Raw genomic sequence first — 21,582 nt, 5'->3', positions numbered from 1 at the left:
GTACATAAGTTTTCAACCCCTTTTGGTAAATACCAAGGAGCTGAGTCTTATAGTAAGAGTATGCTTAGTTTTGTAAATCACCGAACTACCTTCTGCGGAGCTTGGCATTGCTTCTGGAAGTCTGAAAGGTGATAACTGCCATTTGTGTTTGTGAACACAAGTGGAATGGGACAGCTGGATGTGACTTTGAAGGCATAAAGCCCTGGGTTTCAGTTCTAGCTAGGTCATCACTCAACAGCTTAATGACCTCAGGTGAGGGACATATTCTGTTTGAAGAATAGAATATACCAAGCTGGGATTAAATTATGTCAGTAGTAGACTTTGTTTCTCTGAGACTCAAGTTCCTTGTCTGTAAAGTATGAATATAACCGTTCCCACCTCACAGGGTTGCTGAAGTACCGAATGAAATAACACACAGTGTGTAGAGTTTAGCAGAGAGGCTGGTCCTTAGGCATTTCATAGATGTTCATGATTAATACGACCAAGTACCTCCTCTTCAGCAAATGTTAGTCTGGCAGGGTTGGCTCCTCCTGACTCTGTGTGCCCACCCATCCCCGGGGGGTTCTGCCCAGAGTGGTTTGAATGCTGTGGCTACTCACAACCCATCACCTGTAGTGAGTGCTGGGGAGTCAGAGGCTTTTTGGGGATGAGTCCCTAGTGCCTAATGCAGAGTTTTGAAGAGGTAGCAGGTGCCCTTTCCAGAGAGCATTCCAAGGTCTCAAAGGCCCAGCAAATGCAAAGTTATAGCATAAGCCGGCATCAGCCACTCTGCCAACCTGCTGCAGACCCATTGGCGGAAGATCAGACCCAATTGCTGAGGGTTAATTACTTACTTGGCACCCATCTGCTCAGGGAGAACTTGAAAGTCTTTTTTCTCTTTCCAAAGGCATAAACATTTGTACGGCAAGTAGCCCAGGGGACTTGGAGATATTCATTTTGTAGGTAACAAAGAGAAGGACCTTTTTGTTTGGGGACCAAGGGGAGAGGCCTTTGGGAGACCCCCCACTGCACTAGCAGGTGTCTCTCAGGGTGATTCAAGGTGGGGTGGGACAGCTTCATTACCTGCTGATGGAAGAAGTTCCTTCTATCAGAAGAAAGATCTTCCTGTTGCCTGGTCCCATGGGGTCAGAGCCCAGAGGACTCACCTTCCTGCAGAGTTAGCAGGTCGGAGAGCTTCTAGGTGCCATGGTGAGAGTGAGTCTTGTGCGGAAGACCAGGCTTAAGGCTTGGAGTCGGTGGTTCAGGGCCAACCTTCTTCCGCAGCTCTCTGTGCCTACCACTAGGCGGCGCTAGTGAGCCAGGCTGCACGGGGATGGCTCCCGCGGCGGGAGCAAGGGTCTGGGGTCTGTGCGGAGGGGGAATCTCGCTGGCTGACAGCTCCTGGCTGCCTTCCCTCTGCGAGCTAGGCCTGGGGGCTTAACCTGCCTGTTTGCCCACTTGGGACCAGGGAAATATGAGAACATCCAATTTCTATTATTTGTTCCTGACCTGAAGCAACAGATAAAGAAATCCACTGCAGATGGAAGCCAGCAAGGAAGAGTATTTTCACCCCATAGATATGTCCCTGAGAAGGTGAAGGTCATTAGGTACTTTCATAAAATAGGGCCACATAATGGATGTATGATACCATGAAGGGAACTGAGTCAGAATTACTTTTTCTTTTCTTTTTTCTTTTTAAAGATTTTATTTATTTTTAGAAAGAGGGGAAAGGAGGGAGAAAGAGAGGGAGAGTAACATGTGTGGTTGCCTCTCACATGCCCGCAACTGAGGACTTGGTCCACATCCCACACATGTGCCCTGACTGGGAATTGAACCAGTGACCCTTTGGACCGCAAGCCAGCACTCAATCCACTAAGCCACACCAGCCAGGGCAGGAATTATTTTCTAAGGAGAGGAGCTGCCCTTCCTTTGTGCACTGTGTGCTTAGAGTTTGATAAATGGGTTCTCAAGCCCAAAGGCTGAGAGCATCCGAGATCCCCATGCTTTTGGGGGTCCCTGTGAGGTCTGGTGAGAACCATGTGATTCAACTCCCATTTGCAAAGCCAGAACTATGAGCCAAGCCCCTGAGATATTCACTCCTCTCCAGACCTTTGTGGTTAGGACTACCACGGCCCTTAGTTTACTAATAAAAATAATCAAAATGCCAGTGACAGAGCTAAACACTACATTTATTTAACCTTCACAACAACTCTGTTACACCTATTTTATAGATGAGTAGACTGAGGTTAGAAAGGTAAGTAACTTGCCTGAGGTCCAGGGACTAGTGACGGTAGAACCTGCATTGATCTCAGGTCCCTGAGTCTAGAGCTCAGAGTCTCAAGGCTCCTCTGATGAGGAACTGAAGTTTCCTAAGTGAAGCCAGGTTGCTTGGCCAAGGTCACCCACACAGGGTATGACATCAAGTCTGCCTCCTCCTCTGGCCCCTCGGGCTCCCACCTTCCTCAGCTCCAGCTTCCAGGCCCTGTCACCCTAAGCAATACACAGGTACAGCCTGGTGTGTGTTTCTGACATAGAGAGTTTGTTCCAAAGCCTTGGGCCTAAGTTGCAAATTAGTAAAGTGGGAATGGAGAAATGGTGAAGTGCACCCAGAAGAAAAGACCACCCTTGGCCATCTTCCTGAGCCTGGGTCAGCCAGGAAGGCAAGGAAGGAAGGCAAGGAGTTGGAGAAAGTTAAGCAGACCCTCTCTCCCCCTTTGCTAAGAGATTTGGATGGCAAATCTCAGCCAAGCAAGGCAGCATGCGAAAAGGCGGCCTATCCTGCCTCACAGGACTGAGAAGAAAGGCAAGTTTCTGAGACTGGGCTCCCTACATGGGAAAGGGAAGTGATTTTAGGGAAACTTTTGGCTGGGAGTCTGGCTCATGGTTCCAACTCATGGGTATTAGCAAAGGAGAACAAGGAATTGCTGAGGATGGCAAATTGCTTATAATTAAGAGGACCTGGGAGATGCAAAACAATGTCAGGGCCACCAGCTGTCCTGGATCTGGGTCTCTGTCTGGAGGAACAGCTCAGGAAACAAGCCGCCCTCCCCTGCAGTGCAGGCCATTCAAGCAAAGAGCCTCTTCCCTACCCTCCCTGATGCTCCCAGGGCCCAGAGAGCTGCTTGCCATGTGTTAGGGTCCCTGTTTCTGCTCCACCAGCACCTTTTCTTTTCCTTTCTCCACATTTTAAACTCACTGGGTCTTGCCTCTCAGGACAGCAAACAGGCTCTGGGGTGGGTCAAAGTCCTGACTCCAATGGTTCCTGCATGAGTTATATAATGTCTTTGAGCTTTAGTGTCCTCATCTGACAAATGGGGACAATAACGATGCTTAATGCATAGAGTTGTTGTGAGCATTACGTACGATGTGTGGAAGTGACTGGCATGGTGCAGGGGGCAGCCAGCCCAGGCCTGTGGGCTTGCCCCCTATGTTTGTATGGTGCATGAGCTAAGAATGGTTTTTACAGGTTTTAATTTTGGGGGTGAAAATCAAAAGAAGAGTAATGTTTGGTGACATGTGAATGGATATAAAATTGAAGTTTTAGTGTCCATAAATTAAGTTTTATCAGAATACACCCCACCGTTTGTTTAGATATTGTCTGTGGCTGCTTATGTGTGGGCCCTGATGCCCCCTCCCAATGCCCATCAGCTACCTCTCTTGGACTTACCTGGATGGCTCCAGGACTTGCAGTGATGGGGTCCTTGAGGGTCCCAGTGGGTGGGAACTGGTTCTAGTGGTTGGCCCCCAACAACCAGTGTGGGCAGAGTTGAGTAGCTGTTACAGAGATCAGAGGCTATATGGTTCACAAAGGGTAAAATAGTTACTATTAACCTTTTGCATAAAAAAGCTACCAAATCCAGGAATAAGTGCCTAACACTTAAGTGATCAGTTAAATGTATCAGTAATTACTATTATTATATCAATACTCTTGTTATTGTCCTTTTTGGGTTTAGTTTTAACTTTCAGGTACCAATGCTTAATGGAGAGATTCTAAACCTGAAGTCTCTGGGAGGGTTTGGGGGGTGGGTTGTCTTTAAATCTGCAGAATTTCTATGCAGATTTTTGTAGGTGGGATCTTTTTGAGGGTGGGGCTTGATAATATTTATCTGATTCTCAAAGGCATTTGTGTTTTCAAATAAGAAGTGTAGGTTTGATGCCTTCCTTGCCACAGGCAAACTGATCTGCAAGTTTCCTGGGCTGAATGGAGGCAATACTTGTGAGAGTAAGATATTTGGGGGCTTTGGGGCCTCCCTCAGAGCCCACCTGCCTGCCCTGAGGGGCCTGAAGTGCAACAGGAGTAAGGAACCCTGGCTGTGAAGCAGACTGAGTCCTGGCCTCACCTTCCACCGGCTGCACCCCTGCTCTGAGCCTCCGTTTCCAGCTGGGCTGTCACGAGTAATGTCCGTTGAGTGTTCAATACAGTGTCTCACACACACATAGGTCCTGCAGAAATGTTAGCTGCTGTTATTATTATCACCATCCTTGCATGTTTAAAAACTCTTTGCTCAGTTCACCTGGGGCCCATAAAAAGCTTCGGCATATTTGATTAAGTATGAGGTTTGAATACACCTCGAGCGCTCTTGATCTGATTCCTCTGTGGTACTAGCAACTAAGGCAAATCCATTAAACATATTCACATGATCAATGTGCAAAATACCAGGCCCCCAGTTGAGTTTTTAAGAGTTCAGTGGCCTCATTTGAACAGGGACAATGGTAAACGTTCCTCAGAGTGTAATAAGTGAAATCTGAAACTTTTGCTGTTGCAAAAGCCTTGGCTGTTTCAGACCTTTCTGGGTTTTTTTTCCCCTGAGGAGTTAGCCTGGACCTCAAACTTGGATCTATTTTCCTCCTAAAATGCTTCTCAGTGCAGCCTGGTTCACCAGCTCAGTCATGCACAGCTAGCAGGTTCATTCCAGACCAGCGACCACCATCAGGAGGGCCGAGGGTGTTCTTTCTGCCAGGCTGTCCTGGAGACGGGCCTCCTGGACACAGGCTGGTCCATGGCCAGCCCTGCCCGGTGCCGCCTGCTCCCAGGTGCCAGGTGTAGCCCCATTCAGCAGGGGCCTGGTGGCGCCAGACAATAGCTGGAGACCAGAAACGAAGACTTCCAGCTACAAGCAAATGTTGCTGCTTCTTGAGGCTGAAATGTTTTGTCCCCCAAGTGCCCCTTTCCGCCAAGCAAAAACGATCCCCCATAGGGACCCGACTCCATCAGAGAGGAACAAAAGCTCTCCAGTTCTGAGTCCCAGAGCCTGTCTGCAGTTTCAGGCACGCAAGGCCCAGTGGGGAGAGGAGATGATCATGTGATTGCCAAGCTTGGAGACAAGGTCACTCTTGTCCGGCCCTTTTTCATCTCCCCAGGACCCACAGGAAGAAGAGCCTTTGGTTGCCTGACAAAGGATGAGGCTGATGCTGACCTGCTGTTGGCTCCCAGGTAGGTGGGTTTTGCAACGTCCACATCGCTCAGGTTTGGGAAAACGAGATTAGGTCAGGGTCAGCAGTCCCCAAAGTCCAGTTGCATTTATTTATTTTTCTGCTGCAGGCTAATCTGTTTCTAGGAAATTTCACCAGTGACATTACCCCATTTGTCTTCCACAAGTCACTAAAAATATTTTCCCTCAGAATATATTCACAAATGACATATCTGATAAGGAGCTGATAACCAAAATATATAAGGAACTCATTAACAAGATGAACAATCCAATCAAAAATGGTTAGAGGACATGCAGGGACATGTCTCCAAAGAGGACACAGAAATGGCCAATAGACCTATGAAAAGATGCTCAAAGTCACTAATCACCAGGGAATGCAAATCAAAGCCATAAAGGGATATCACTGCACACCTGTCAGAATAGCCATTATCAAGAAGCCACGGGTTGGCAAAAATGTGGAGAAAAGGGAACGCTTGTGCACTGTTAGTGGGACTGCAAATCGGTGTAGTCACTTTGTCAAACAGTATGGAGATTCCTTAAAAGACTAAAAAACAGATCTATCATATGACCTAGCAATTTTACTTCTGGGTTTTTATCAAAAACAAAAACAAAAAGACACTAATTTGAAAAGATGTACATACCCCTATGTTCGTTGCAGAATTATTGACAATCGCCAAGCTATGGAAGCAGCCCAAGTGTCCACCAGTAGCTGAGCAGATAAAGAAGATGTGAGATATGTGGACTATGACTCAGCCATAAAAAAGAATGAAATCTTGCCATTTGAGACAACATGGATAGACCTAGAAAGTATTATGCTCAGTGAAATAAGTCAAATAAAGAAAGGCAAATACCATATGGTATCATTTATATGTGAAATCTAAAACACACATACAAAGGAACAAATAAAACAAAACAAAAACAGACTCAGGAACAGATCAAACTGATGGTTGCCAGAAGGGAGGAGGGCGGCAGGAATGAGTGGAAAAGGTGAAGGGAGCCTAGTCAGTAACGTTGCAGTAACTTCCCATGGTGACAGTTGGTGACTAGACTTAGTACATTGTAAGGTATATAGATGTTGAATCACTCTATTGTACACCTGAAACTAATATAATATTTTATACCAACTATTCCCAAATTTTTAAAAAGTCAAAAATAATTTTCCTTCAGGGAAGCAAAGAGCTTTTGGGACAGAGGGAAGGAAAGCTCAGAGAAGAGAAACAGTCATGTGAAGCGGGCCTTTCAGGGGCTGTCACCTTGCGATAGCCACAGCAGCATTAGGCTGGCTGCCGTGCGTGCAGGCCAAGGTCAGCTGGAGAGGGGGGCACAGCTCCATGCCAAGGTAACGGGCCTGCCGGAGAACTAGTCCGTCCTCACTTGTGTCGTTAATAGGGTCTTGGAAACTGCAACTTTACATGAAATGACATATAATGAAACCACTTTTACCACAGGGTAATCGATACAAACAAGAGTGAAGTTCCCTTGGCATATCACTGGTCACAAAAACAAAAAACAAAAAAAAAAAAATCACCAAATGTCTAAATAAAGGCCTTTCAAAACACTTCTAATGTAAACATTGAAATACCTGTGAGCTATACCCTAGACACTTCCTTGTTCTTAACCCCCACCTCTGCTCTAGAGTAACAAGGAGCAGCTACCACTGAAGGCAACCGTACTACAGGTAATAACTCCTCACAACCTGTGGGCAGGAACTGTAATCGCCCCCATCTGACAGATGAGAAAGTAGGCGCACGGGGTTGAGTCACTCGCCTGTGGTCACGTATGTGGTGGGGCTGGGCTGTGAGCCTAGGCAGTTGGTCCCACGCACCTGCCCCTGGCATATGGGTGTATAGCCAGCTTTCTCTCACTTAGGCCCTCCCTGCCCTCCACAGTGCTAGTTGGGGGTCCTAGTCAGGCCCCCTGAAATGTGTGATCGGCCTCCTCACCCACGGTCTTCCTCCACTCCGATCTGTCTTCCCTAATGCCAAGTAGGAAATCCTTCTAGACTAGGAATCAGATGTCACTCCTGCACCGAAACTGTTCAAAGTCTCCATTTTACACCTGCTGGCATCTCAGCAAATAAATGGTGGGAGACGAATCCTGCAGCCCGACTATCCTGATGCTCTTCTCTGAGCCTCAGTTTCCTTACTGGCAAAATAGGGGCGACAGTGTCTGCTGAAAGGGCTCTTAGGGAATCCACAGTGCCTGCAGGAGAGCACCTGGCACAGAGCAGGCAACTCACACGGCGCTCCCATTAGCATTAGGAAAAAGGAGAGGAAGAACTGCTTGCTCTGAACAGCAAGATGAATTCCACGTTGGATAATAATTACATTAGTGTTTTGGATACATTTTTCTCACTTAGTCTTCATCACCTCCGGAGGCACAGGTACTATTACATTCTGCAGGGAGTAGAAACTGAAGTGGAGAAGTGGACTGACCAACTCAAGGTCAGTGCAGACCCAGGTCTTTCTGAGTGCACAGCCACACGCTTGTCCCCCGGCTCCACTGTATGGTGTGTTGATTTGGAATTCCAACTTTTTCAGATCTTACCAGCTGAAGATCAACTGTGGGTCAAAGCCGTGATGAGACCCAAGGAAGCCTGGAGACACTTGGGGTGAGGCCTGGCATGAGCACAGAGGTAAAAAAAGCAGACGGTCTCCCAGCACGCGATGCCTTCCTGGTCCCGGGGCTCTGGGAGCGCGCCCAGCTACACAACAACAAGCCAGGGCCCATCACCTTGTTTCTACAACAATGAGAATATTTATTTTCTCCAGTAAAAATAACATTTTTCTCTCTTTTGTAAAAGTTAAGTACCATTACATTCCATTTTCTTAAATAACAAAAATCCTAAAAATATATATTAAATTGTATACAGTGCATCACACTTCATCTTATATTTTAAAATACATGATGTTTCAATTTTATTCTCAAAGTTGCATATTAAGAGCGTATTTACAAATAAAGCCTTGTCACCCGAAGTCAAGATCCCCACGGGACGTCGAGGCTGGACGTGGGCGGGTCTGGATGTGGTGTGAACCCCGCGGCGGCAGCTCCCCACTCTGTGCTCCTGAAGACACCTCCTTCTGAAGCAGATTTGCCTTGGACTTCCCTCCACACCCCATTTCTGTCTCACTGAGTATGCTGGACTCAGCAAGACAGAAGCCCATGCGATGGGCACCCCCTGGGGTCTGCAGGCAGAGGGTGAGGCCCTGTCACCCCTGAGCCGGCCAGCCTGAGGGGCGGCAGCTGCGGCTGGAAGGTTTGAGAAACACCCCACGCCAGGGCAGCTAAGCTGAGAGACCTGGCCAGGAGGTAGAAGAGTGAGGAAGGTAAACAAAGACACCAGAGGAAATAATCAAAAGGTTAAAATCCCCCAGGTCGTAACAAAAGCAGGCATCAAACACCAAATAGGAGACTGGAAACCCAGGAGGGTGCCCGTTGACTGGGCTATGGAGTGGGGAGCTGCCTGGCTCTGTGGGAGACCTGGGGTGGCCTCCTCAGGCAGGGCGGCCGGGATCTGGGAGGCCGTCCACTAAGTGCTCGTGAGGATTAAGTGCCCAGGACGCACAGAGGCTCGAAGGCCTGCGTGCCCCGCTGGTGTTGGGACGGCCTGGCCAGATCCTCAGCTGAGTCAGGCCGACTCCTGCCTTGGGCTGACAATGGGGCGTGTGGGTGAGGCCTTTCCCCGCAGGCTTGGCCTCAGGTCCAGGATGTCTGTATCACTAGTGCTTTGATCTTTGGGGGTTTCTGGCCGATTGGAGTCCTGAACCAGAGCCCACACTTCAGAAGTTACAGTAAGCAAGCAGGTTACCTTGCTTACACCCAGAGAGGCCTTGCCCTGCTCTGACATGGGGGCTGTGGGGAAGGTACCGGGGTTCACTCCTACTCTTTCTCTGCTCTGTAAGCAATGACACGTGGGGAAGAACACGGGGCACCGAGTGCCGTCTAGGCGGCAAAAGCCACTGTGAAGCATGGCTAAGAGAAGGTGCAACCAGCACGGGAGGCACAGGAGCAGCTGTGCGAGGGACCCCCCATGACCTGGGACACACGCTGAGAAGGCAGAGCCTGGGCACTGGCGGTGAACAGGGTGAGGCGGGCGCACAGGTCCCGAGGGAGGCGCAAGCTTGCAGTCCCCTGGGGCCAAGGCTCGGCATAGAATGCTTTCAGGGCCGCCGTCCATGGTGGTCCCCAGGGCCCCCACCCTCCTTCAGGATCTTCTGCTGTGTGATCTGTAATGAACTTTCCTCAGGATCACCTTTCCAATCGCTTCCAACCCCCACTTTCTCTCTTCTAAAGTAGTTTCTTAAAAGATCAAGTGCTTCCTCCTTCAATGCTCCTGAAAGCACAGCTCCCTTCTTCTGGGACAATTTATTTCGCAGGTGTTTACTTAGCCACAGGGGACCCTCTGCGGCATGTTGCTGACAGGTTCCAACCAAGACCGTGGCCAGATGGTGGCCGAGGAGTTTATGGAGGTTTGGCCTGGGACAATTTACGGTTATCTCCCCCTAGCTGTCTTGAGGCTGGTTTGGGTTACCCGTGGTCACTCCATGGACTGTAAGTTGATCCTGGTGGCACTGGGCTGCTCTAGGACCAGCAGGAAGGAGAGTACTGGGGTGTCGCCAGCACTTCCAGGATCTCTGAGAAAGGGCTGATCCGGCTGCAGGCTCAGGCAGCGCCCTGGCTCGGGGCTTGGCCCCTGTGACCAGAGGTAGGAGGTGAGCAGGGCAGGCAGTGGCCCTGAAGGCCAGTGGTCAGAATAGCCTTCGGCAGCTGAGCTACTGCCTCCGGGCTGGGCGGACCCTTTGCCGAATTCCAGTCCCTTTGTGCTGCGAGGGGATCTATTCACAGCGCAGGGCCCTTTGTGACTGCACACCTGACTCTTGTGTTTGAGGGGAGATCCCACAAAAGCCAAGAATAGCTCAGAGGGAGACTGCACATGTCAGTATATTTCCAGCGGTCCCTGCATGTGACAGACCTCTGTCTCCAGACTCAGGGGCCTGCAGACAGGACAGCTGCTCCAAGGTTACCAGCCTCTCCGGATCAAAGCATGAAGAGAGCACCACGCGGCTCCGTGCACGGGGCAGGCCTCCCAGGCGCCAGGGGTAGTACCCCCGCCCTTCTATGGACACCCTGCACCACCCCCCTCCTCTGGATGCCCCTCTGCCTGCCAGCTCCTAGCGTTTCCTGGTGTCAGGCGTTACCGCTCCCTGCAGACGCCTCCCAACCATCCCCACACGGCTGTCGGTTTTTCTGGCAGCAGCCGCTTTCAGACGGGTCGCCGATACGGCAAACCTGCAGGAAGGGCTGGGACAGGCAGTGGCTTATGGACTTGGGGAAGGCAGGCCAAGTGCTCCCAAGAGCGAGCCCATAAGGCCAGCAGCACAGCAAGGCCCGAGGCCCCAGTGCCTCTGGAGAGTCATGTTCCGACCAAGGCTCAGGCGGTTCTTCTCAGCTGCTGCTGACGGAGGCTGCTGTGGACGGCGGGGGCTCCTGACCTGGAGAGGGCACTGACCCTGCCTTCGCCGCTCTCAGGCCTCAGAGGCCGGTCCTCAGGAGGTCGCCAGTTCCCAGGCCCTCCCCCTCACTCCTCATGCCATCGCTGCGATTCACCTCCCCACTCGAGGGGCAGGGTAATGTGGGAGTGAGGATGAGAGCCCTTTCCTTCCCCACCAAGCCGTTCCAAACCCCACTCGGTCCCCATACGAAGGGGCGGAGAGGGCCGCAGAGAACACTGACTGTGGGGTGTTTTTCCTCTTCTTCTAAAATGAGGGACAGCTAAAGGAGGGGCTGCTGGCACCCTGTCTCACATGATGGTGCCTAAGCGCTAACCATGATCTTTACATGCCCTGTTCTGAATGGAGAGTCAGCTTAGGGCCTCACAGAGAGGTGAGGGCCTGGCTCAGGTTCCACCAGACCACAAGCTGTTCGGGGGTGAGGCCAGACAAATTCAACCCAACAAGGAGTTATTGAGCACCTATAAAAGCTTTCAGTCAAGTCTGTCATCTGTCATGAGAATAAATCAATGGATGTTTTATATGGCCACTCCACAAGCTTGCTTTGTTGGTCACCAAGCTATGGAGAGAAGCTCAGATGTGGAAGGTTTCGGGTTCAACATGAATTGGGGGCCAGCGGACCTAATTCTCAGGCCGTGCCAGGTGGCAGGAGGCCTGTTCTCATCCAGCGCCCAGAGAACAAAGCCCCAGAGTCGGCACAGAGCATGGGCCCTCTTTAGGGCTTTGGGATGCTACTGAGGAGTACAGGGCCAGGCCAACCATCAAGAAAACCTCACAATTCTCTGCCCGGCACTCTTCCAAACCGTAAAGACCAGGAGAGGGTGATCTGTGTGTGCACAACACAGAGAAGAAGCAAGCAAGACCCAGCATACACTACACTTACCCACCACCTGACAGTCATCTAGGATGTACCCGAACCCAGTGCCGGACACAACCATCTTTGTCATCTCAGCGCCAGTGCCCTGACACCCCTATTCCTAGGTCAGAGAGAGAGAAACACAGGAGGCCCTGGACCCTGGGACCTTGAGTCTCTCTCTGTGAAGTGCAGCCGATGAAGCAGGATGAATCCAGGCTACGCCTGCCCCTGCAGCAGGGTGCCCCTTCCCAGTCCGCTGGCAGGTGCCTCTGAAGAGGCTGAGGGAGAGGCAGGGAAGAGTTCATCAGAGGAAACCAGAGGAGAGGTGGTCCCCTGTGACTTTGTGCTCAGAGGACCCTCATGTCCCAGGCATGGGGAGCTTTAGTCACTCACAAGAGGATTACGGTCATCTTGTTGACTCTGACCCTTGAGCTTCTTCTTAAAGATGGAAATTGAAGTAGACGGCTTATAAAAAATGCTCCAGATTTCCCCTGATGTCCCTGGTTGATGACAATCTCTAAGGTCCCCTGAAGCAGGAACACGATGCGATCTGTCAAACAAAAATAACTTAAGAGTTCTTCATGCACAGTACCCCAAACAAGTTCCCACCTCATGAAATGGGACACTTGGTGAGGTGAGGTCATGGGCAAGACCTCAATGCTGCCTTTAGGGACCCGAAGGACTACTGGGCCAATGACAATGTGTCCTGTGGGATGGGAGTGCAGTGGGGCAGGCTCCAGTTCAGTATAACAGAGGACTTTCTAACTTGTAGAATTACTTAAATCTGGAAAGGGCTATCCTGAGGAATTATGAGTTTTCAATTTTTTTAAATAGAAGAACTCTTTTTTCAAATGACATTTACCTAGAAGCCAACCCAGTTAAAATGGGATAAAGGCAAAACCACTCTGCCTGAAGTGGGTCCTGCCTTCCCCCAGCGCTGCCTGGCAGGGCAGCTGCAGAGCGGATCCAGCATCAGACCTCAGCTGTGAGCCGCTGGGCCTGGGGGCAGGCCGCCTGCCTTCCTGCTGCTGGAGGAGACACATGGTCGGCACTGTGCCTGAGAGGCTTCCAGAACATGTGAATTGTGACTAAAAAGTATGTATGTGGCATGTGAGTGGGCTCAGTAAACAATAATGACATTGTTTTCACTGAAAAATGTAAAGCGCAGGGTGGAGAGGCCTCTGGGTGGTCCCAGTGTGGCCAAGGGCAGTGGCAGCGAAGGAGCTGTCTGTCAATGTATTAAAAAGTCCGTGGCAGAGGGCTAGTGGGAAGGTCGGGGGACACCCATGTTCAGGAAGGCCCTGAAATGGAGATCACTTATATATCAGTTGTATCTCAATAAAACTGGAGGAAAAAAGGGAACCATAGGAAAGGTAGAGTTGAAGTTTAGAAAAAATGAGAAAGAACCCCCCCTCTGTAAATACAAACTTCAGTAGCCCCTTTCCTGGAAGAAAAACTGTTAAACCTGGGCAGCAAAATAAAGCAAGGAAATGTTTTTTTCCAAATGGTCAGAATTGAAGGACGAAGCTTCTATACACTTCCTAAATAACTGCCTTAAAATGACTATTAAACATTGTATTAAACGACTGTTAAGCAGTAGTTAATAAAATGTTAGAATTCTCTTCCTAAGGATGCTTCCCAGTTTCTAGAAAGCACCCGGAACACACAAACGGTATTGTCCTAGCAATCTCTGCTCCTGCGTCAAAGTCTCTTTTAGGGGCCAGCACAAGGCAAAAAACAGAAATTGTTGCTTTTTATGCCCAGACTGTTTCAATCCTCCTTGAAATTGCATCCTTTGGACACAAGAGCAAACACAATTCCTCAAACTTTAGTGAAATGTGTCCAGGTGTACATTTCACTCTGTAAAGAATGAGGAATGTCTACTGTCTCATGCACTAAGGGCTTTGGAAGCATGTTCTGATGTTACACTTTTACCCAGGCAAACGAGGCAGAGCAGAAAAGGCGCTCTGAGCCTTCCACTCCTGGAAATAGGAAGCTCTGCTGTACTCACTTGAAGGTGACGTGCAGAAGTATCTTCGCTACAATGGCTGTGACTGTGAGGATGAGGAGAGTTGCCAGGCCATACACAGTCCATCCTGTAAGTGCAAAAGATGGGGTTTATCAGACCTGTTTGAGCTCAGCTTTCAGAAGGAAGAGCTTAGTGCACACTGGCAGCTCAGAGATGAAGGTCTGGCTAAGGAACTCCCTGCAGGTGGTAAGAGCCAGCAAATGCAGCTAAGAGCTAGGCTGGCATGGAGTCCTGGCCTTCTGCACACCTTGCCTGGCTTTAGAGGGGCAGGTGGTGTGGTCCAAAATGCGCTGGACTCAGAGGCAAAAGGGGTGGTGTACATTCTGTCTCTACTATGCAACCACAGATGAACTCTGGGCCTCAGTTTCCTCATCTGAGGAATGAGATGTGAGATCGTGAAATCCTATCGGGATACACCAACAAATAATGCAGGGCACCCGCTGGACAGACTCTCATCCCTGGCTTTCTGTGAAGGGTCCTTCAGGGGACCTGGAAAATAGTCTGAAAATCTCCCGAGGCTTGGTCATTGCTAACAGTACATGACAGCTCTATCAGCTCATAAAGGCTCCAGCGTCCTTGGCAGAAAAGAGAGAAAATGGAAGTCTGTACCCACCTAAGTTAGCCAGCTTAAACCACGAGGCCATCACCCACTCCCTGTCCTTCTCCTGCGGGTCTTTTCTTCATAGCTCTTACCACTATCTGACTTTTTATTTTGCTTCTTGTCTTTCTCTTCCCACCTATAAACCACTCACTGGAAGGCAGATTCTTTTGTTCCTTGTATATATACTCCAGTGTCTACAACAGTGCCTGGTACCCTTAGAGCACTTATGTATCTTTTGAATGAATGAATGAATACAGCTCTTAAAGTGTCTAGTGAATTTAGGGAGCTACAACTTGGAGCTCTACAAACATATTCTCAATGTGAAGAAACACTGGATTAGCTGATTAATCACAATGTGCAAAAGGTTCCCATGCTGGATCTATGGAGGTGAGCACTTTTTTCCTAAGGGCTAAAGAATCAAGCTGATGATAAAAATGTCCTTCAAAGGCCAGGAAAAATAGTGACAGAGCCAGGACCCTCAACTTGCCCTGAACCCCAAGAGCACTCTGGTTCTGTAAGTGCCAAGAGCTCTGCCCTCAAGCTCTGTGGCTTCCCCTTTGATGGTGTCTGGGAACTGCTACCTGGGATGGTCTGTGGAGGGCGGCTGGGGCTGGTGGTCATGACGTAGAGGACTTTGGAAGACCGGGCGGCACTGACGCTGAGGTTGGCCTGCTCCGTGATCACCTCGGCCAGCGTCTGATTGGCAGTGGGTCTCTCCTGTGGCGGTTCTTCCTTGATGGCTGGAAGATCAAAAGGAATTAACTGGGGAAAAGCTGATAAAGACAATGAAGAGCTATGGAGAAGGAGGCCCTGGTTATGTGGGAAGACTTTTCTCTGATCTAATTCTGGGTGCAATTCTCTCCACTGGCCCCACTGGCCCCCAAGCAGAACCTGCCAGGCGCTGGCCCTGAGGGAGGCAGAAGGAATGAGCTGTTGACTTGCAATCATTTGACTGGTGTCTGGGCAGACACTTGAGCACACTTCACTGTTTACTGTTTTCCTACCCTTGTGCCTTTGTAGCTATGGTTCCTTCTGCCTGGAAGGCCCTCTTCTTTCCTATATATCAACCCAGATCCCACCTGTTCTTCAAAACTGTCCATCTGCAGGGAGGCGTCCTCCCTCTGACTCCCCTGTAGTACATACTGACTGAACGCTTCTTGAGACCCTTGACATCTAGGACACAGATTACATTTCAGACATCCCGTGTTTCTCATGTGCCCAGAACACATGTGTCCACATTAGAGGGGCAGCGTGGGGCTCCACCTTAGGAGGATTTTAGGGTTGGCTGAGATCCTGAGAGGCAGAAGGATGGACCAAATGACCTCCTGAGAGCCTTCCAATTCTACCAACCTCAGCTTTTTCTTCCAGTTGTTCCTTTAACCCTCCCACGAAAACTGTTATTAGAACTACTAACATGGCAAAACTGACATGTTTCACCTCTTTTCTGTATCATAAAATGTACACAACCTGTGAAGCGGGAGGTGGGAAAATCTGGAAGCTGAGTCAGTAGCCTCTGACTCAGACCACCTGGCAGGAACTGCCCAAGGTCCACAGGTCACAGGGTGTGCAAGGGGAGCCTGAGGCACACGAGCAAGTCCTACCTTGGTATAAGACAGCAAATCCCTGGGCCTGGTTGATGCGATCAGAGAAGAAATACAGAATGACAAAATCCCGAGAGATATTAAAGGACAGAGGAGGGCGGTTCCGTCCATTGAACCGGACCAGGACTCGGTGGGTGTAGCCATCCAGAAGCTCCACCATGTCAGCGGAATCCCTGATGTCAAACAAGGTGAAGTTGAAGTGGATGTGGGAGGCGCCCGGAACCCGGATGGTCCAGTAGCAGACCCTCCCTGTGGCGTAGGTGTCGGGAAAGTCCGGGGAGTAGATGACTGAAGTCATGGCCGAGTAATTCCCTCCACAGGCACCAACCAGAGCTGTGGAAGACAAAGGACACCGGCCCTCAGCACGGGGCTCACTTTCCAACCATTTACAAACAAAACTCTTCTTAACTAATGTGATCCGGTTTAGGATATTGTGTTTTTGTCTGTAAAACCAGATTGTCTTCTGTTTCAGGATCAAATCACAAAATGAATCACTTAAATCCTGGACAAATGACTGTGGAAGCTATTTTACTTTTTGCCCAGGAGACCTCAGAATTAGCACACGGCACAGTGGTGTGGCCCAGGTGGGGGCCAGGCTGGAGTCAGAGAGTCTGGGTTTGGGACCAGCTGGGCCATGTGATCCCTCACTTCCAGGCCTCTCGCTTCTCTCAGTTTGGAGGATGGAGAGACCACCATCTGCTCCTGTATCACATGAACGTGTGAGGACGGATGAGATAAAGCACATGAAAACACTGGGACTGCTTTGCAGGGGAGGCACCCATGAGGTCACGTTGTAAAAAGAGAAGGACCATGCCTGCACGAGGGTTCACATTTATTTTTCAAGTGGGAAACGCATAAGAAGTGGCTTTCTGCACGCAGGAGACTCACTTGATCCTGATCACTGTATTAGCACACTGATTTCTCTGGACTCCCGTTTCTGATCTGCAGGTTCTAGGAAGGGGATACAATCTGCTGACCGTATCTTACATGGTAAAGTATAAACAAGATCCTGGAAGTGAAAGTCTTTGAGAGGGAGTGTAGAGCTGGGATTTAAAAATCTTTGGGGGAGTTCCACTTCCCTTTAGGATGTAGAAAGCAGTAAGAGAATGCTGCTTCCATCCAAACAAGAGAAAGTTAAAAACTTTTATCAACCTGTCAGAAAGCTTAGGTCTGAAGACAGAGGGAATTTTATTCTAAAGAGTAAGAAGCCCCTCCAAGGAGAGTCAGGCCACACAAGCCTGTCGTCTTTGACAGAGCATGAGAGGAAGAGGTAGCCGCCATAAAAGCAAGAAGGAAGCAGCTAAAATTTTAACAGATTTGTAAAGGCTGAGGGTGAGCCGGCCTCTCCGCCTAGGATAAATAACCAGGAGCCCTTGACACAATAGGGGTCTGCACTCACTGGCAAGCAACTCCGGGCAGGCCTCCGCCCAGTGCCCACCAGAGTGGGTCAGGGCTTGGCGGTGCGGGCGTGGTGGTGTGATAGGCTGCTGCTTGTGGACAGGCATGAAACCTTGCTGTTTCCCAGACTTTCCTCCAAAAGAAGCAAAGCCTTCAGCTGCCGGGAGAGGGGCACCAAACCCTCTTGCTCCCAGAGCCAGGGTAGACACAAAACCTGTTTGCCCCTGCAGGGAGGGAGTAGAAAACACTCTCCTACCTGCCAAAGCAACCAGGCAAAGGTCTACTGCTTCTGGGGGAAGAGCAGAGGCCAAGGCCACCAACCCCCGGTTGCCCTGAGCCCCGGGATCCTGCAGGGGCAGGAGACCCTCTCCTTCCCAAGAGCCACCAGAGCCGCAAGGCAGTGGGGTTAGCTGCCAGGGAAAGTGGGGGGTCTGCAGGGCTGCTGAAGAGGCCCACCCCTGAAACACAATAACGTATCCTGTTTAATACTGAGGACGGATAGAAACAAGAGGCTCCCGCGCCCCACCCCTTGACCTCACAGAGCTTAGCACCAAGGAGCCAGCAACAGGTTGTACACAGACTACACAAAACTGAGGGAAGAATAAAAGCATTTGAAAACAGGTCATTAGAAATTATCCAAAACGAAACAGAGAAAAAAAGAAGGGAAAAAAACAAACAAAACAAAAACTGAGCATCCAGCGCCTATGGGACTATATCAAATGGTCTAACAATATGCAATTGGAGTCCCAGAAAAAGCAGAAAAAGAGAACAGGGCAGAAGAAATATTTGAGGAGAAAATGGCTAAGAATGCTCCAAAGTCAATGAAAAGTAATCTAAGAATCTCAGCATGAAAAGTAATCTAAGAATCTCAGCAAACACCAAGCAAATAAATTTTAAAATAAACAGTAAAAAAAGAAAACACACCTAGACACATCGTAGTTATACAAAATCCTAAAAGCAGGCAGAAGATGAGAAAGGATTACACACAGGGGAACACAGACAGAACAGACACCTCTAGAAACTATGCAAGCCACAAGACAAAGAAGAAATATTTCTTGAAGTACTAAAAGAAGAAACACTGTCAGTATAGAATTAAATATTCAGCAAAAACATTTTCAGAAATGAAGGTCAGTGAAGGCTTTCTCAGACAAAACCTGAGAGATGCCATTGACAGCAGACCTGCATTAGAGAAAATGCTAAAGAAAGTTCTTTAGGCCAAAAGAATATAATACCAGACGGCAAATAAGAACAACAACAACAAAAAGTTCAACATGCTAAGTAATCATGGACATGCAAATTAAAATCAATACACACCTGATAGAATAGCTAAAATTAAAATAAAAAAAAAAACAAATAGACAACACAGAGGTTCATGTGAGAATGTGGAGCAAAGCAATTGGAAGTCTCATATATTGTTTATTGGTCAGAATGCAAAGTGGTATCTATAGCCACTTTGAAAAACAGTTGGCAGTGTCTTATCCATATTAAACAGTCACTTAGCATATGACGCAGAAATCCTGGACTACTAGGTATTTACTCAGGATAAATGAAAACATATGCTCACACAAACACTTGTACGTCTCTGTTTTTAGCAGCTTTATAAGCATCTCTATCATAAACAGATCAATGTTTGTCAACTGTAAATGGATGAACAAACTGGGATATCTTTGTGCAAAGGTATGCTTTTTAGAATAAAAAGGAACTACTGAAAAAACATAGGTGAATCTCAGAATCATTATTCTAAGTGAAAGAAGCCAGACACAAATAGTTCAGTAATGTATGATTTCACTTATATGACATTCTGAAAAGACAGAACTATACAGATGGAATACAAGATCAGTGGTTGCTGAGGGCTGGGGTGGGGGAGAGGACTGACCACAAAGGGGCATGAGAGAACTTCTTCCTTCTCTCCTTCCTTTCTTTTTAGAGAGGGGAAGGGAGAAAGAGAGGGAGAGAAACATCAATGTGTGAAAGAAACACTGATCGGTTGCCTCTCTGCCTAGGGAGGCACCATCTCCAAAATGGATCATAAGGATTACCATGAGGCAGTACTCGAGCTATTTAAACTATTTTACTCTCCAATAGATGAAACTTTAGAGATTATTTTTACAGTGCTGTATTTTGTACTTTTTTGTAAAGTTGTGGGGTATGAGCTTGTAGAGTTGGCTACAGCCAGGGGCCCCTGCCAGTCAACACACATCAGGGCCTCGGAAGACTGAGCAGGCAGCCTGTCTGAATGCCAGTCTTTGCAGGCCTGAGAGAAAGGAAGCCAGAGAGGGCAGCTTCTGAAAAGCTACAGAAGGGGCCAGTCTGATAATAATCAGAACTACATAAACTTTGTTCATTAAATTAAATCTGTAATTATGAGCTATTTTATTATTGTTAATAAGAGAGATTCTAGCTGCTGAAAATAGAAAAACAAAAAATGTGGCAAACCTGGGTTTGAATCCTGGCTCTAGTACTGGTTAGCTTGGACAAAGTATTCTATCTTTTGATGCACAGATTTCTTACCAACAGGGCTGTTGCAAGGATTAAATAATAAAATAAGCAAAAGCACCCAACATTAAGTCTAGCAAGCACTCAACAGACAGCAATTATTTTCATCATAATTAATTCATTTTAGTGCACCTTGAGATCTAGTACTATCTCCTAGATATATTTCTAGTACCAAAAATAATACTTGATACATGACTGAATTTAAACCAGATTATTTCCATTTGATGCCTCCAGCAGAGGCACTATACTAAATTAAACATAATTTTGTCACACAGCAGATACTCCAATAACAATGCGCTACAAGCACAAAAGATTATCATATAAAAACCATTCTCTCTTTTTCTTAATAAAAATTCCCCACTTAACCAGTTGAAAGTGTGTAATTCAGTGGCATTAGCACATTCACAGCGTTGTGCAGCCACCACCAGAATCTAACCTCAGAAGATTTTCATAAGACCCAAAAGAAAACCGTATCTACCAAGCAGTCACTTCCCTGCCTCCCCTTCCCCCAGCCCTTGACAAGCACTGATCTGTTCTCTGTCTGCATAGATTTACCTATTCTAAACATTTCCTATAAATGGAATCATACAATATGTGGCCTGATGTGCCTGGTTCATCATGTTATAGCATGTGTCAGTACTTTTGTGTATGTGTGTGTGGCTCATTAATATTTCCTTGTATAAATACACTGGCATACCTCAGAGATACTGCGCGTTTGGTTCCAGACTACTGCAATGAAGCAAGTATCGCAGTAAAGTGAGTATCTCAATAAGGTTGAATTTCTGGTTTCCCAGTACACATAAAAGTTATGTTTAGCCCTGGTTGGTGTGGCTCAGTGGATTGAGCACTGGCCTGAGAATCGAGAGGTCATTGGTTTGATTTCCAGTTGGGGCACATGCCTGGGTTGCGGGCCAGGTCCCTGGCTGGGGGCATATGACTGGCAACCAATCGATACTTCTCTCCTTCTCTTTCTCTCTCCCTTCCCCCATCTCAAAAAATAAATAAATAAATAAAGTTATGTTTATACTACACTGTCATCAATTAACTATACAATAGCATTATGTCTAAAAAAAGTACATACCTTAATTTTAAAGCTTTATTGCTAAAAAATGCTAACCCCCACCTGAACCTTCTTCAGTAAGTCAATTGTTATGCTTTTAAACGGTCTTACCTTTAATTTGTAAAAGAAATGCAGTATCTGTGAAGTGCAAAAAGTGAAGTAGGATAAAATGAGGTCTGCCTGCACCACATTTTGTTTATCAGTTGATGGACAGTGGGTTGCCACTTTCGGTTATAATGAATAACGCTGCTAAAACCTTTCATGTACAAGCTTTTGTATGAACATATGTTTCAACTCTCTTGGGTATATGCCTAAGAGTGGAATTATTGGGTCATAGGTAAGTCTGTTTCATGTTTTAACAAACTGTCCGACTCTTTTCCAAGGCAGCTGGCGCCATTTAACGTTTCCACAGCAATGTACGAGGATTGCAATTTCTCCATATCCTTATCAACACTTACTTTCCATTGTTAAAAACTGACACAATACTCAAATAGTTCTTCGATGCATAGCTCACCTTCTAAAGCCAGTAGGGCATGAAGGAGAGGTAGGCGGGTTCAGCGCGTGGAAGCTGCAAGCAAGTAGGCTCTTTATTCCTCAATTCCTTTCTCCTGAATAATGGA

At 48.0% G+C, this 21,582-nt stretch overlaps 1 protein-coding gene across 2 annotated transcripts in view; it reads right to left on the bottom strand.

Moving 5' to 3' along the window:
• Nucleotides 1–10,986: 10,986 nt before the first annotated feature.
• KREMEN1 (kringle containing transmembrane protein 1) overlaps nucleotides 10,987–21,582 on the bottom strand; it is a 52,970-nt gene continuing 42,374 nt past the window's right edge. Inside the window, exons 6-9 of one of the 2 annotated variants that reach the window (XM_090291773.1) lie at nucleotides 16,009–16,341; nucleotides 14,986–15,147; nucleotides 13,789–13,873; nucleotides 10,987–12,327 (exon numbers count right to left, since the gene is read on the bottom strand). In XM_090291773.1, the coding sequence (XP_090147899.1) occupies nucleotides 12,159–12,327; nucleotides 13,789–13,873; nucleotides 14,986–15,147; nucleotides 16,009–16,341 (749 nt within the window). In that variant the 3' untranslated portion in view covers nucleotides 10,987–12,158. The remainder of the gene's footprint in view (nucleotides 12,328–13,788; nucleotides 13,874–14,985; nucleotides 15,148–16,008; nucleotides 16,342–21,582) is intronic. The other variant, XM_090291774.1, reaches the window with a different exon arrangement.

The sequence above is a fragment of the Furipterus horrens genome, unplaced genomic scaffold (assembly GCF_987537825.1).
Source record: "Furipterus horrens unplaced genomic scaffold, mFurHor1.1.pri manual_scaffold_11, whole genome shotgun sequence".
Taxonomy (NCBI): domain Eukaryota; kingdom Metazoa; phylum Chordata; class Mammalia; order Chiroptera; family Furipteridae; genus Furipterus; species Furipterus horrens.
The sequence above is the reverse complement of the archived record's forward strand: the minus strand, read 5'-3'. Positions and strand labels throughout refer to the sequence as shown.